We start from the raw sequence: 14,938 nt of genomic DNA, 5'->3' as shown, positions 1-14,938 counted from the left end.
CATCGTCGATTGAGATGTCAGCTTTCACAAAATGTGAAACGTAAACCTCAACCGGGCGAAAGCATTTACTTGATCACCAGTACACATTGGATTGCAGTATCGACTTGTAATAAAGATGACTTTTGTCACAGAATACAACAGCCGGCAGTCAGCATCATGGCAGTCTGACAGCCTGGATTGACTGCTCAGAAGACCTTGGCCAGCCATAGCGGCCCGTGCCAAATTTGGCCAAAACCTGGTCGTTGCACTTGCTCGGTATGGCGTGGTTGGTGTGTGGAAGGGTGATCATGTTAATGCCAAAGACCTGACTTGATATCGGTAACTAGTAATGGTGTATGGCAAGGTATTTGAGTGTAAGTCGTACATATTGATGTCGGCATCTAAATATCTTCTTGGTATTTTGTCCCATTCGAGATCGACATAATCGCCTCCATGCGAGGCGCTTGGCATCCACAGCCCCATCATCATGTGTGGGTAAATCATCACAAGGTCCTCTGGCGCAACGGTAGCGCGTTCGACTCCAGTCAAGGATCAATCGAAAGGTTATCTGTTCAAATCAGGTGGGGATCAGTGTAAACCCATCTTGGGCGAGCTTTTTGTCATCAATTTTGTACCGGACTGTAGATCCAGACATCAGCCGACTCAATTAAGAACATGACTTTAGGAAGTCATCAAAGACGACCAGGAAAGCCTCGGCATTTGACAAGCATTGAAAGAATCTCAAAGTAAGTAACATGGAGTTTTGGTCCGTATAACTCTCTCCTTCGATTGTTGCTGTGGGCTTGTTAGGGCCCACATCGGTCTACCCTTGACCGAGATTCACAACTAGACCGAAACATTTGATAGTCATCGACGTGAAGAAACAACCCCACGAAACGCCATCCCATAATCAATTGCAAGGCCCTCAAAATAAGTGAATCTAACCATTATCACATGCATCCAAAGCCAATTCGTTGGCTTATTTTCTTTTCCTCCCAGTGGCTGGTGTAATGAATAGTGACCCTTAGAGAGGTTTTAGCAACCCAGTAACTGCATTTCTAACCCAACCTCATTGAATTCCAGTTTCCTCTTTCCACTGCTCTAATTCCGTGACCCTGAAACTTCGCTGCCTCATAGTTCTCACTGCATGCTGTGACCAGATGTCTCCAAGGAAACAAGGCCATCATCGGACGGAGTAATCCCGCCGATGACAGGCAATGGTCCGAGCTTTCGGCGTTGGCCCGCGACCCCGCGTCGCGGAGGCCGGAGGCGTGGCCGAGAATTTCGACATGGAATGCTCCTTGCACTTGTTGATAGCCACATCATCAACGTAATCGGTCGCCAGGCAAACCTCGAGTGTCATACCTAGCATTGGAATTACATTGTACTACATCGTCTGAATAATACTCAATCCAACACCGCAATGTCCACCCGCGCTCTGGAAGCCCTCCGCAAGTTCACCTCCTGTGACGTAAGTGCTCTGCGATAACCGAGGTCCCTAACGTCATGGTGTCGCTCGGCTTTTCCTGTCTTGTGTCCAATTTCGCACAATGTTTGACGCGTTACGTAGATTGGAGATGCCCTTGTCAAGCTCAAATACCCCCAGGGCGGCTTTTTGGACGGGATCCGCATGTTCTCGCCGGGCGCGTCGGGACGCGTCTTCGGCCCCGCAGTAACGGTCGAGATGGTAGAGATGAGCAACACTGCGGCGCCCAAGCTGGACAAGCACTTTGTCGACCACAACCAAGAGGGTGGCATCATGTACATCCAGCAGCCCAAGGGCCTGCCTTCGGCGTGTTGGGGCGGGCTGATGTCCACGAGGGCCAAGTACCTCGGCGCGGAGGCTGCGGTTGTTGATGGCCGGGTGCGAGACGTCGGAGAACACAATGAGATGGGGTTTTCCGTGAGTTGTTCTCTCCTTCTCGGTGAAGGGAATGGCCGATTGCAGAATCGGTCTGGCCGGGGTATCATGGGCTAATGGCTTTGTCTAGGTGTTTGCGCAAGGCACCTCGATCCTTGGATCCAACACTTTCACCCGCGCTTCTAGAGTCAACGTGCCGCTTCAGTTCAAGGGGGACCTGTGGATTAACCCTGGCGATATTCTGGTGGGCGATGTCGATGGCGTCGTGGTCACTCCTATTTCACTGGTCGAGAAGGTGGTCGCTCTGTGCCAGGAAAGGGCCGAAGTAGATTCGAAAATGTTCGCGGAGCTGAAGAGGGGAGCTTCGATGGGAGACCTCATCAAGAGTGTGAGAAAGGACACATGATTGGCTTGACATGAAATTAATGTAGCTATTTTCATTGGAGACAGGTTTTCTTGTATGTTTCCTGCTCAGTATCAAGATGCGAGTCAGTTTCCAAGACGAAATGAGTAGAAGGCACTCGACTCTCCAAGTTTCTTATCACCGTTTTGTCTTCATTTGTACCACCGTCTGGTGATTTTGAAAGACTCATCTTCAACACCCAAATATTCGGCTTGGATTTTGAATCATCAGCAGTCCGAGGGCCATGATCTCAGACTTTTGAGCCACGCCGCATCAACCACCTCGAGAAACGGCGTCTCCCTCATCGCCTTCTCGTGAGTCCGGACCTTCATAGGCGGCGTGTGCGGCCAATTACTGCCCCACAACACCAAGTACTCGTTCGCATTGACGAAAGCACGCACGAGAAACTCGACATACAAGTTCCCCGGACTTACGTCGTTAATGTGGTACGGCCGGCTTAGCTTCACCTAAAGGTAGCCGTCCCTGACCAACCTCGTCACTGTGTCGAATCCCGGCTGCGTCGTCGGGTCCTCGCGATACTCCTCAGCCTGGAGACTCGGTGCTTCCAATAGCGCAAAGTGGTCTGAGTGGCCAAGCGGCACTCAACTCACACTTCCTGCGACATTAGGCGACCTGAAAGCCTTCAGATCAGGTTTACAAACGGCTATTCAACGGTTGAAGGTTCTCGATAGAGCAGACCCACAATCAATCCTTCCAATTGGAAATGGCTATGGGTTGACAACTGTTCCCTCAGTGATCCCGCGGTAAGTATGATGCGGGTTATCATCCTGTTTGGACCTTTGCCAAGGGTCGTCTGCGTCCTCGACTACGCAGCACATGTGTCTGCGCCGCATCTAGGTGCTGGGGACGGAATTTGTATTAAAAATGCCGCAGTCATCGCATTTAATTTGACGGGCAAACGAGCACGAGCAAGATCCGTCGTTGAGGCTGCCTCTGCTGCCTTTGATGCAAGCTGTCGAGAGAGAGGTCCGTGGTTTATCAGACAGAGTCGAACGACCGGTATATTGTATGATCTTCAGACTGAGCATGGGGAAGAATACGACAACTTTCACGAAATTTTCGAATCGCAGGCTAAAGAATTGTAGAATTTCGGTTTCCAAAGGAACATGTAAGAAGCGTTGAAAGATATGGGGCATCGTCTTGTTGCTAAAGATTGAGTACTGAGGTAAATATCCGTAATAGACCGGGGTGTTAGTAGCACACAATCGCTGGGTAATGATTGTTATCAGCATTACTCAGGTTCCGAGCAAGGATTTGAACGCACTGTTCAAGCGGAGCCACATGGTGTTATGTTCTAAAAAAATGATGTCACATGGAGCTCTGAAGGCTCTGTAAATGTGGGCATTTAAAATTCTTTTTACCCGGATCTGGCGAAATGAGTAAGATTCGCCCGCTTGGTTGCCTCTGTATACCTTCAGTCTTACGGATCGCTCACCCTCTCGACCTTTGAAGTTGCATAGCACCAGTGCGGCCAAAAACATGCCCGTGGATTTCGACAAACAAAGCTATTGGGGCGAACGCTTCGCATCCGAGACCAACTTTGAGTGGCTGACCCCTTCCGCGACCCTCATGTCGATCGTGGACCCCTACCTCGTCAGCATGGACAACTCGGCGCGCATCCTCCAGCTAGGCTTTGGAACGAGCGACCTCCAGAACCATATCCGCCAAAGAGGGTTTAACAACATCACCAATGTCGATTTCGAGCCTCTGGCCATTGATCGCGGCCGGATGCTGGAAAAGCAAGTATTCGGTGACGTGAAAATGCGCTACCTCGTGGCAGACGTCACTCAACTTCAATTGTCAGAAAAGTACAACTTGATCATCGACAAAAGCACGGCGGACGCTGTGTCTTGTGGGGGTGAAGGGCCGCTGCTGAGGATGGCAGAAGGCGTGAGACGACACTTGGCCGATGCTGGTCTTTGGATATCTTTGAGTTATTCCTTCTGCCGCTTCGACGTCGAGAACCTGCCTTTCAACATGGATGTGATTGCAAAGATTCCTACACCTAAATTGAAGGCCACTGACCCGGACATTTACCACTGGTGTTATTCGTTGACACCAAAGACACTGCAATGAGATTTTGGTGGCATTATTTGGTCGTATTCTGGAGAATCGGAGATGAGGGCAAGACCATTATTACTCAACCACTGTTAGATACCCAAACATAGACGCGTTTCCAGGCTAAAAAGGACACGATAGGAGAGTCACAAATGTTATCTATGTTCTTCATTAACTCTATCTGTCATGAATCGTCATGCCCTCATATTGTTGCTCTACGCCAACGGCTTACCAGGCTTGAAGGCAGGGTGGAAGGGATAGTCTATGTAACCCTGCGGAATGGACGGCGTATAGAATGTCTCCCGATCATACTTATTCAGCGGCAGGCTATGCTTGATGCGGAATGGCAGATCCGGGTTTGCCAGGAAATGACGGCCGAAAACAACAGCGACATCCCACTTGGCATACTCCTCGTCGACAGCTGTCTGCGCCAGCTCGGGAGAGAATCCACCCGCGACCAGAACGGGCGAGACGTTGTCCCAAATCTCCAAGAGAAACTCGATACCCTCCATCTTTTCAACATCCTCCCAGTTGTTGACGCGAGACTCGATGATGTGCAGGTAGGCAAGTTTGAGCTCCTTCAACTTCTGAGCGAGATGAGAGAACTGAGGGACGGGATCCTGCATCCTCATTGCCTGGAACGTGCTGTACGGGCTGATACGAAATCCAACCTTATCGCCGCCGATCGCTTCGACCAGCGCAGCGGCGACCTCGACGGGGAATCTCGCGCGGTTCTCGACGGTTCCACCCCACTGATCTGTGCGCTGATTGCAAGTGTCTTGAAGGAACTGGTCGACGAGATAACCGTTTGCGCCGTGGACTTCGACGCCGTCAAAACCAGCCGCGATCGCGTTCCTGCCAGCCTGCGCAAAGTCCTTGATAGCAGCCGCGATCTCCTCGGCCGTCATTTCCTTGGGAACTGGAGATTCGATTCCGATCGGGACGGCGCTGGAACTCAATAGAGGGTGGCCGCCCTCCTTCTCCAAGACGGGGACGACGGCGGCGCGACCTGGTGCGATGAGCTGGGCGAAGATGCTGCTCCCCTTTGCGTGAACGGCATCCGTGATCTCCCTCCAGCCGGCAATCTGTCGCTCGTTCCAGATGCCCGGCGCATTGGGAAAGCCGCCGTGCTCTGGTGAGATGAGCACGGCCTCTGCGATGATGAGGGTTCCCGGGACGGCGGCGCGTTGCGTGTAGTATTCGAGGGCGATGTCGAGCGGGATATGGTCTGCGTCGAAGCGGAAGCGGGTGAGGGGCGCCATCACCACGCGGTGTGACAACTGGGACTGGCCGACCTTGAGCGGCTGAAACAGCTTGGACGACATGATTTGGACTGAGGGGGTAATCGAATCTTGACAGAGAGTTTCGATGGGTATCGGATGAGACGATAGAGATGAGCTTGAAAAAGGTGGCCCCTAAATTGATCTTATCGAACCGTCAACCTGAACCGGGCGGCCTGCTCTTGATAAGCAGGCGCCGCCATGTCATCCTTTCTGCTACTGTGGATTCATAAAGATGGAGGTTAGCATCTGTTTGGTAGGTCGCAGTGTGTTGCCCCTTGGCGTAGCGGCCCAGGACCAGGGTTTTGGGATGGAAGCTGTCGGAGCATTTGCAAAAAAGCGTATGGTGTTGGAGACTTTCGATAGAGCCCAGCCAATGATATCTCGTCCTTGGTGAAGAATACTCCAAGATCCGTTGGGGTCGAAACGGGATACGGAGTTCGAAACCTTGCTTAGAAATACCCAGTGGTGGAATCCCCATTTTAACTCCACTTGGTCAGTAGTTGGTCTTGAGGTGAAGATGGCTAATCCATGCCTCATTGAACCTCTGTCTTGTGATGTGCGAACGTTTTCTTGTGGCGTCCAACTGCTCATTCAGTGTCATGCCAAGCTGGGTAGTCCTACAAATAAGACTTCCAAGAATACAAGCAGAAGAGTAAGTATATAATTAAGGGTACAATAGACTAACTCCTGCTGTTCAACCACAACCCGTGTATGCTGGTCTAGTGATGCTCCCTCCAGATGTCTAAATCTATCTGTCATCATGACTTGCGCCAATGTTATGAGTGAATATGCTTATTGATGTACTCAAGAACATAACTGACAACTTCCTCCCACCCATCTTGGAAGATGAGTCCGTGGCTCATCCCCTTGAACTCCTTGTATTTCACTGGCGCGGGTCCCTTATACGCCTTGAACTCTTTCCTAACGGTCCTCGCCGTCACGATGTGATCCTTCGATGCTCCTATGAGTAACAAGGGGGCCCGGTCAGGCTTATTGAATTGGACATAATGGGGTGCAGCTTCCCCAGCCGTCACATTTGTCGCCAGTTGCCACAAGACCCGAGAATCTGCCGGTATGCAGTACCGCTCCCATAACTTCTTGCTCTCGTCAGCCGTCAAAAGGTTGCCAAAGCAGTAGTGGAAGTGAGTCTCGGAGATTGGTATGGTAGCGTCTGAGTGCAGCGGGTGAGTGAAGATGGGCATCGCCGTTCTAATGGTGCTCGGTGATATATAGATGATTCCAGCTGGTTGCGCGGGACATACGGCAACCCCGACCATCCCGAGTCCTCGCGATAAGAGTATCTGGGCAAACAGACCACCGAAAGAATGGCCAATGATGATGGGAGGCTCCGCGAGCTTTTTGATGTATGTCTCGTAATAGTCTACGATGTCTTGAATTCGATGTAGGGATATCGGTTCCGGGTCCGCACGGATCTCTTCATGCGTTCGGCCGTCGACACCCGGCCAGCCCGGGGCGTGGACTTCGAAGCCTTTTTTCTCCAAATATGGTATCCAGTACTCCCATGACAGAGGAGTCATCCACAGGCCATGGATGAGCACGATGGGCGGCTTGAAGAAATCCATAACAGGTTGACTGGACTGCCAAGAAATTTGTCTCTGCTAATCATAGTGATCTGATTCGGGGGACACTGCCGGGACTTTTATGAGTCTTGCGCTTTGTGGCTGGCGCTGCTTCATGACGTCAAGACTATTGTGCAGCGCGTCGTTGATAAAAGCCACGTTTTTGACGGCATGCCAAGCGCCCGCCCGTTACCCAAGGGTTTGGCGCAAACGGCTGGGTTCGGAAGTGCCCCAGTCGAAGTCCACCGATCATCCAAACTATTTCGATCTGTTGGTTGTATCCCTGATGTATTCCACTTTGCACCGTTCGGCTTGACCGGGACATTTTCAATTGGAGAAATGCCCGACCAACCCCTCCAGAAAGTGAGCTTCGAACTCTACCAGTGATGTTAAGACATGTCAATTGTTGCACATGTAAGTATGACAATCAGGAATTTCCATTATTACAATTGCAATTAACGGCAAAAGTCCTCTGTCACATCTTCTTTTATTGTTGAAAAAGTGAGACCCTAGTGTTCCGGCTATCCGAACTTGTCCTATCACGTGGAATTTGGGGACTAAAAGCAGCGATTGGCAGAACTTCACGTCTGGAGTTTTTAACCAATTCGTTTTTGTTTTCCTTCTTTTCTTTGTGGAAAAAATTCAAATGAAGACATCCAACTCGGCAATACCAAATGAGGGCGATTAGGTGCATTCGATCAAGGTGCACCCAATTTGAAAGCACTCATATCAACTCAGTCCTGACATCCGGAACCAAGTCGGCAATCAAAAAGCGGACTTGAACATTGCTCACTTTCTTGCACTTCCGCTACCCATCCCACAGAGATTTAAGCTTAAAGAAAGAGCATTTCGTTCAAGCTCCAACCGAATATACGGGGGGTTGAGGATATACAAATGTAGTCGGGGTGAAGAATAAAGGAGTCCGTATCGTTCAGCCTGCGGTTCTTTTCCACTCGTACAGACAAATGTCCAGCCAAGGTATAGTGCGTGTGCAAGAATTATGAATTTACTGATTTCAAATCAAAAGATGAGTGGAGTCTAGAGTCCAATTCAAATCAATCTCAGTTGGAGTACGGTTGGAGTAACGGTTGAAGTAATGAAAGTATGTGCCTAACATTGAAGTATGTGCCTTATAGGAGTATGAGCCTGGATATGAAAGTATGAGCCTGAGCCGAAGTTGACGATGGTGGGTCCCACTCTTTGGCTAGGCCAGGAGGGCATGAATGAATGACGGGCATTTTTTCAGTTCGTGCTCAACTATCTTTCTTGCTGTCATACATCGTTTGTCAATCAAATGATGGCAAATTTGCCCCTCTTGGACAATTGGCTACAAGTAAGATCAGTAACGGGTCGAATCCACGTACAGCATTGTTGCGCCGGTGCAGACTTAATTTTCATCCGTAGTTCTTTCTGTATCATCATCGTACTTTAAGGACTTGTGCACGTCAAAAGATAATTATCCATGTCAAACACGGCACCAAAAATAGGAAGATGCAAGATCTTTACTTGATAGCTATAATTTCCGTGTATTGCTTACTGCGGCGTAATAGTTGACGCAATTTCCATCTTATAGCCCGGCGCCCTGAATATTGTCCACACAGTATTCAAGGAAAACTACTTTGCTGGTCGGTCGCAGTCCAGACCTACTCTTCTCATACGCCATATCGATCATCCTCATTTGCTTGACCGAGTCCTCCCCAGTAACCTAGTAATGGGTCTCACGCCTCTTGATCCGGTTGACGAAGGCCTCCAACTAGTATCGGAACGACGTCCACCAGCACTCACCCAAATCAGGAATCCCATCCCCGGTGTCTCAGTACGTGTACGCTTTATTTGAGCTCGACTCGATCCATTTCCTGAGTGTTTGACCGTTGGCAACATTGCGAATCTCATGCGAGTCGCTGACATCAATTCGATGCCAGGCGACCGCGTGCAGGAAGCCGTGAAGCGTTACCAGCCGCGTTCGTACTTTCTCCTGCGAGTCCGGTAAAGACTTTGTAGCATCACTGGTGCCTTTGGGAAACCAAGACTCGGTTTTGAAAGTGTAGTCGCACTGATCGTGGTTGCCATCGATAAAGACCGTGTTGTCGCAGTCGGAGGACTCTTCGGGCTCTTGACGAAAGATCATGCGCATAACTGTAAAGTTGTACGTGCCGAGCGCCATGATGCTGCCGCCTCCAAGCTTGTAGTTGTATCTATCTTATCCGCAGTCGTAAACCAGGCTGGTACCATATTGTCTGTGTGAATGTGCACAACGTCGGCCTAGGTGACAAATGTGAGAAATTTGTGCAGGGCAGGGTGGAATCTGTTGTGAAGGTCTTCTAGCAAGACATGTGGGTTCGGGTGTGTTGGTGATAGTTGCGGCATGTTGAAGAGCAAATCTGCTTCATTTGTGTTGTTAACGGACAGGTTTTCGACCAGAATGTGCTTGCCAGCGCGTATGGCTCGCGTAGACCATTAATTATGCAAGGCTTTGGGCAAAACAACGAAGATGACATCGATCTCCGGATCATTGAGAATATGCTCAAGGGAGTTAGGCGAAAGTAGTCCGTGGAAACTCGATATTGAATGTCTGGAGCCTGGCATACCCTGATAAGTGTCCTTGACCTCAGAAATACTATACTCCTTGGCGGATTCTTTGGTGCGAGAGCGATCTCTAGCAGCGATAACTTGAACAGTGACTTCAGGATGTTACAAGGCTGGCATCGATAGTGCCATAGACCTAGTGCGGTGTCATGTAAACAACCAGCATCTTTGATTACCTGAAGGATGGTAGGACTCACATGATCTTTGCTGTTCCCAGGACTCTAATTTTGATGGCAATGTCCTTCTTCTTCGCCACAGGGGGGTTGACTAACCTGTAAACGCGGGTCAGTAGCAATACCATTTCAGCGACTTGGGAAGTGAGTGGCCGGTAGAGAAATGACCACGATAGTGTGAGTAGAGATGGAGAGACCATGTTAGAGAAGACCATTTGAATGTTGTACTTACTATAATTCATCCGTGTCTGATCCGCTTTCTACTTCCGTCTGGGGATGGATGGATTTGATTTCTTGGCTGCGCAAATGCCGTTAGCAGTCCATGGCCCCAAGGTCGGATCGCTAGAGTGCGCCTACGGTAAGCAGCAACGTAAATGAGAAGAGATCGACGCGTTCTACCCTACCAGCTTACTTGAATATAGTCAGAGCGAGTTTTGAGAATACGCAGCGTCTTGCCAGCATTCTTACCGGGTCGCTCTACTACGGTACTATGTGACGCTGTCACAATACAGCAGTGTTCGTGCAGGCAGCCAGCATTAGGTGACTTTTGTCACAAGATATAGACGTGGTCAATGCTGCCCGGATTAAAGGGTACAACTTTCCTGTATTTGAGGCATCCGAAATTGTCAAGAACTGGCGCTGTATGTAAGCACTTGTATGACAACAATAAGACATATACATGCCGTCTTGAACCAAGTCCTTTCTACATCTTCTCGCAAGCTCTGCGCGTCTACAACTTGCCAAGGCACGAAGTCATACGCCAGATGTATCTCTAGGAGGCGCCAGATGCAGTCAAATTGTTACTACCAGCTTGACCTGCCGGTTTTGGGCCATTTCAACATTATTCTATGTTTCAAGATTCCTCCGCCGAAGTCACAAGCGCTTGACGTTAAATTCCAGACCGAACCTCTCACTAGCCTTTGTTCTTCCATCAGACATGTTGACAACAATGCATGTGTAAACTCCAGCTTAACGCTTGGCGTCACTTTCTCGTCATCTTTCAAGAGATTGTGAATGCTGTTAGACTAGAGCTGGAAGCCCACATTACCAAGATTGATGCGATGTGCCTACTGGAAGTAAATCCTATATTTGTGCTACTCTTCATGCATACACATACCATCAGAGGCGGGCAGGGAGGAACCTGAAAACAATGCCGGGGAAGGTTTCCGGACAGGTTTGACACGATGAGATCCATGACCCGAAGAAGCTCAAACTATTTGACATCGAACCTTTTTCATAAGTACAGTCGTTTACAGGGTCACGTCCCAAACTCCCACGACGCGTACGAGATCGACTAGATATTTGCTGAAGTCACGAGGCTCCTCACTACTTAATTCTCGCGGGTCAGGAGATCAACGAGCAGACAACCAACCGGACATCCGAGTAATCACACCCAGTAGGCTTCATCCAATTTGTCAAACTGCGAGATGTGAGTCGGCAAGCTGATTTGTCAGTTTCCAGTTACCCCTCACTTTCATGGCGATGGTTCCAAAAGAACACCCCCATTCTAGGTGATTGAAACATATCCAATGGGACGAACGAATCGGATGGGTTGGAGAAGAACCTTGTTTCCCCAGGTTCTGCTGCCAGAAACTCTTTGGTCCCTGGAGGCTGCCGCGTCTTGGTAATCGAGCAACATAAAAGACCAACTACCCCTCTTCTGCTTGGAAATCGAATGTAACGATCCTCATACAACATAAAAGCGGTGTTCATTTACCACATCAAACCATACATATCTGACCAAGGCCCATTAAGAAAAGTCTCTCACTACGAGAATCATGGCACCCTCCGCGACCGAAAGAGCGCAAGCCAAGTTCTTTGCTGTCCTCGAGGATCCTCGACGTTATGACTCGTCAAGTCTGTGGCCCCAGACCAGAAGCTATCCCAAGACGTAGAGCAAAGCTAACGTCGAGGACTAAAGACTCCAAGAACAGGGTTATGATAACGCGAACACCTTCCAGCGGTTCCGATTTGACCAATAACATGATTGGTCGCCGAGGCAGCGCGGGTAGTCAAGGTTCTGCCTCCGATCAACATCATCTTCGAAATAGACTCAAGAACTGGCTTTATCCTGGAGCGGTCTGATTCAGCCTTGAGCAATCTTAGCCTGTACAGATACTTTTTGGAGACTCCAGACTGGAAACTCGTCTCTTTTGCTTAGGGGGCGGCGTTCACATAATCTTTCTATCGTGCACTGGATTTCTTCTCTTTCTTTCTCGTCTTGAACGGAGGGTAGGTCGTGGCTGTTCAATAGCAGAGGGCAACTTCACGTTGGAATCTCTAGTGATGAATCGAATTGATTTGGACATCAGTTCTGGGTTTCTGTGGCTCCTGCCTTGGAGTGAAAACTGAATTAGCTCGGAATTGAAACTGCATCAGATTGCGACATGAGCCGACTTCAAGATCTAGTCATCGTGTCGCATTCTCAACGTACTGAACAGTCCTAGACACAATGAGCAATGAAGTTTAGACTAGCTGAGATAAACAAGATGATGGTTTCACAGAATTGTATATGCAATTGTCCATGCGAATCATTAGCTGCCAGGTGGCGTATTAAATGCTCGCAGAGAAGCTTTCTTTGACTGTCACGCGTTGGTGTGACGCGACTGTCCCAATGTGACCCACGTTAATCAAATGTTACCAAGCTCAAATTCAGTGAATTTTAGTTGAATGTGTCTATGCAGATTTTGGCGAACAACCATGGGCTGGGCGTATAACCCAGTTGGGTAGGTGTGCTGGTTGACATATTCCACCCGTGTCAACGGGCCAGTCCTTCACGTTGACTTTGAATTATCCCGCACGGCTTTAAAGAAGAGTTCAGCGAAGGAATAGGCTGCACCTCATTCTCGGTGAGGCTTAAATATGGAAAGGATTGCAGAATGGGAATTGGTCCCTGGGATATGTTGCTAGCGGACCAAGTATGGATACTTCAAGGTGGAAACCACCCTTTCGTCCTACGGCTTAAATACAATAATGATAACCTCCAGTTTAAAAACTGTTGGCCGTTGCTATGTTCAAGGCATCATGTTTGGCCAAGCGCTACGAGAGGAGGACAAGGCATCTATTCAGTGGATTTCACTTTCTAGACTCAATCTGAGTTGGTCTTCCAGGCGATCGTTCCCGCAGAGAATGGCGGATTGTGATTTAAACTGCCTCGAAGGAGTTTCTATTAAGTTCCTACTGCGTGACTTGGGATGGGGTCATATGCTAAGTCCTCATCGCTGGGTCCGCTCACAACTCTATACCTACCGCAATGGTTTTGGAAGCCAAGCTCCCTTCCAACTCGTTATTTATGACTTACATAAATGGTAAAGAATTGAATACTGGGGAAATTTATTCGTAGATTCGTCATTGTCCTGTCGGAAGCTTCACACTTCTGTCGCACAATGAACACCCTGTTGACCGGCTACGACATCAATGTGGCGGCTACATCAAACATATCTCCTACGTACCTTATATTACCATGATGCAAATGTTCTCAAGAATCTCTGCGTGTTTTGGCAACTGCCGTAGATGAACCTCGATGAAACTAAACTTTTAGGCAGTTCAAGAAAAAAGTTTGAAGACCGCATGACTTCTACCCAGTTAAACAATTCATTAGGAACCGCGTTACAGCCGCGGTACTGTCCACATAATGCTAGTAAATAATTTCTACTCAAAATCAAGTTATAGCTCCTAGAACTCAGAATGGAACTTTTGACTCAATCTGTCACCTTGATCATCGCTTCCCATCACACGATTTCCTGATACCAAGCTTCCCAAGCATCCTGGAAACTGAATGCTTCTTTTCCTGGCAGTCAATATCTCGCATGTGCCATAAGAGAATAAACACAAGCGCGATGGCAATCATTTCTCGTTGCGGATCCTGTTCTTCAGGCAGTAGCAGAACCCCCTCGCTGTGATCAACTGGATGATGGGGATGGCCGCCAGCATAGTGATAGATTGCATTCACCACCGCCTCCGTCTCTTTTTCGTTCACATTCTGTTTGGTTTCCGTCAAATAATAGCAGAGGCGTCCGGGATCCTGAGACTGTAGCTTCCACTGCCTTCCCGGGTGGTCTTCTGATTCCATAGTTAGGGCCGGGTACTGCCGAAAGGTAGAGATTACTGGTTTATCGGTTCCGGTCGTCGGGCTCGGTGGGTTTGGGGACGCGTGAATACAAAAGGTTCCCAGACCAGGTACTGCAAGTATTGATTCCTCCTGTTGCTCAGTGGGAAGCGTCCTAATACCGCATGCATTCATAAGTTCGTTGATTCCATGAAGATCCAAAAAGAATATTGCAAAACTTCTCTCACATTGTAATCGTAAGGCCCTCATCGAGAACGAGGCTTCTTTGATGAATGGTGACGAAGGTTCCATCATTGGCCACGTCGACAAAGAATTCAACATCAGAATCCGTTCCGTCGCCCTTGGGTCGGCGCATGAACATCATGTTGATTTTGTACATGCCAGACCCCAAGGGAGCGTCCTTGACAGCCTCATTGTACGCATTGCCAACTTCGTAAATTGGCAGGTGTGTCACTTTGCTGGTATGTTTCGGGAAGAAGAGCGCACGAGAGAGACCTGCGGGTGAAGGAGGAAGCCCGCTTCTCCTGGTGTCATCTGCCTTTGTGGCTGTAGTTGGGTCAGAGTCGAATGAGACAGGCTTGTCGAGAGTGTCGAGAGTGTCGGTGCTCTCTATGGGAGCCGGGTTATGCCAACAATAAGGGTCTGCTGGCCGACACATCATCAAGTCGGACAATGTGAGATGAATATGATTGATTTTGGAAAGAGATTGCTCATGGACAGAAATTCGTCACGTATTTCCTGGTACCAAATTGATGAAAAAGCTTTCGAAGGATTTCACTGAGACCCGGTTCCACCTTGATTTGGTTTATACCTACTAGGTACATGTAAACAGCCCATGCTGATGCAGCGAGAGCCTTTTGAGTCAACATTTATTACATGTGTGCTGTAATTAAGTGCGACTTCGTCTCTGTATGCATTGCTAACA

General features: G+C 48.9%; 8 protein-coding genes across 8 annotated transcripts; 4 read left to right on the top strand and 4 right to left on the bottom strand.

Moving 5' to 3' along the window:
* Positions 1-1,402: 1,402 nt before the first annotated feature.
* On the top strand, positions 1,403-2,246 carry CORC01_04823 (uncharacterized protein; the record flags this gene model as incomplete). Its single annotated transcript, XM_022616470.1, has 3 exons — positions 1,403-1,450; positions 1,550-1,882; positions 1,971-2,246. The coding sequence occupies 3 exons, from the start codon at positions 1,403-1,405 to the stop codon at positions 2,244-2,246; spliced, it is 657 nt and encodes a 218-aa protein (XP_022477067.1).
* Positions 2,247-2,322: 76 nt separating this feature from the next.
* Positions 2,323-2,561, top strand: CORC01_04822 (uncharacterized protein; the record flags this gene model as incomplete). The annotated part of the gene is made up of 2 exons (XM_022616469.1): positions 2,323-2,350; positions 2,428-2,561. 2 exons carry the CDS (start codon positions 2,323-2,325, stop codon positions 2,559-2,561), a joined length of 162 nt encoding a protein of 53 aa, XP_022477066.1.
* A 1,182-nt stretch (positions 2,562-3,743) lies between these two features.
* Positions 3,744-4,340, top strand: CORC01_04821 (uncharacterized protein; the record flags this gene model as incomplete). Its single annotated transcript, XM_022616468.1, has 1 exon — positions 3,744-4,340. The coding sequence occupies one exon, from the start codon at positions 3,744-3,746 to the stop codon at positions 4,338-4,340; it is 597 nt and encodes a 198-aa protein (XP_022477065.1).
* A 197-nt stretch (positions 4,341-4,537) lies between these two features.
* CORC01_04820 (NADH:flavin oxidoreductase/NADH oxidase) lies at positions 4,538-5,647 on the bottom strand (the record flags this gene model as incomplete). The annotated part of the gene is made up of 1 exon (XM_022616467.1): positions 4,538-5,647. One exon carries the CDS (start codon positions 5,645-5,647, stop codon positions 4,538-4,540), a length of 1,110 nt encoding a protein of 369 aa, XP_022477064.1.
* Positions 5,648-6,381: 734 nt separating this feature from the next.
* Positions 6,382-7,188, bottom strand: CORC01_04819 (arylesterase; the record flags this gene model as incomplete). Its single annotated transcript, XM_022616466.1, has 1 exon — positions 6,382-7,188. The coding sequence occupies one exon, from the start codon at positions 7,186-7,188 to the stop codon at positions 6,382-6,384; it is 807 nt and encodes a 268-aa protein (XP_022477063.1).
* Positions 7,189-8,998: 1,810 nt separating this feature from the next.
* On the bottom strand, positions 8,999-9,349 carry CORC01_04818 (NAD binding oxidoreductase; the record flags this gene model as incomplete). The annotated part of the gene is made up of 1 exon (XM_022616465.1): positions 8,999-9,349. One exon carries the CDS (start codon positions 9,347-9,349, stop codon positions 8,999-9,001), a length of 351 nt encoding a protein of 116 aa, XP_022477062.1.
* Positions 9,350-11,722: 2,373 nt separating this feature from the next.
* On the top strand, positions 11,723-12,029 carry CORC01_04817 (uncharacterized protein; the record flags this gene model as incomplete). Its single annotated transcript, XM_022616464.1, has 2 exons — positions 11,723-11,801; positions 11,866-12,029. The coding sequence occupies 2 exons, from the start codon at positions 11,723-11,725 to the stop codon at positions 12,027-12,029; spliced, it is 243 nt and encodes an 80-aa protein (XP_022477061.1).
* A 2,207-nt stretch (positions 12,030-14,236) lies between these two features.
* CORC01_04816 (uncharacterized protein) lies at positions 14,237-14,671 on the bottom strand (the record flags this gene model as incomplete). The annotated part of the gene is made up of 1 exon (XM_022616463.1): positions 14,237-14,671. The coding sequence occupies one exon, from the start codon at positions 14,669-14,671 to the stop codon at positions 14,237-14,239; it is 435 nt and encodes a 144-aa protein (XP_022477060.1).
* Positions 14,672-14,938: the final 267 nt, after the last annotated feature.

This window comes from Colletotrichum orchidophilum (assembly GCF_001831195.1).
Source record: "Colletotrichum orchidophilum strain IMI 309357 chromosome Unknown Scaffold_32.1, whole genome shotgun sequence".
Classification (NCBI taxonomy): domain Eukaryota; kingdom Fungi; phylum Ascomycota; class Sordariomycetes; order Glomerellales; family Glomerellaceae; genus Colletotrichum; species Colletotrichum orchidophilum.
The sequence above is the reverse complement of the archived record's forward strand: the minus strand, read 5'-3'. Positions and strand labels throughout refer to the sequence as shown.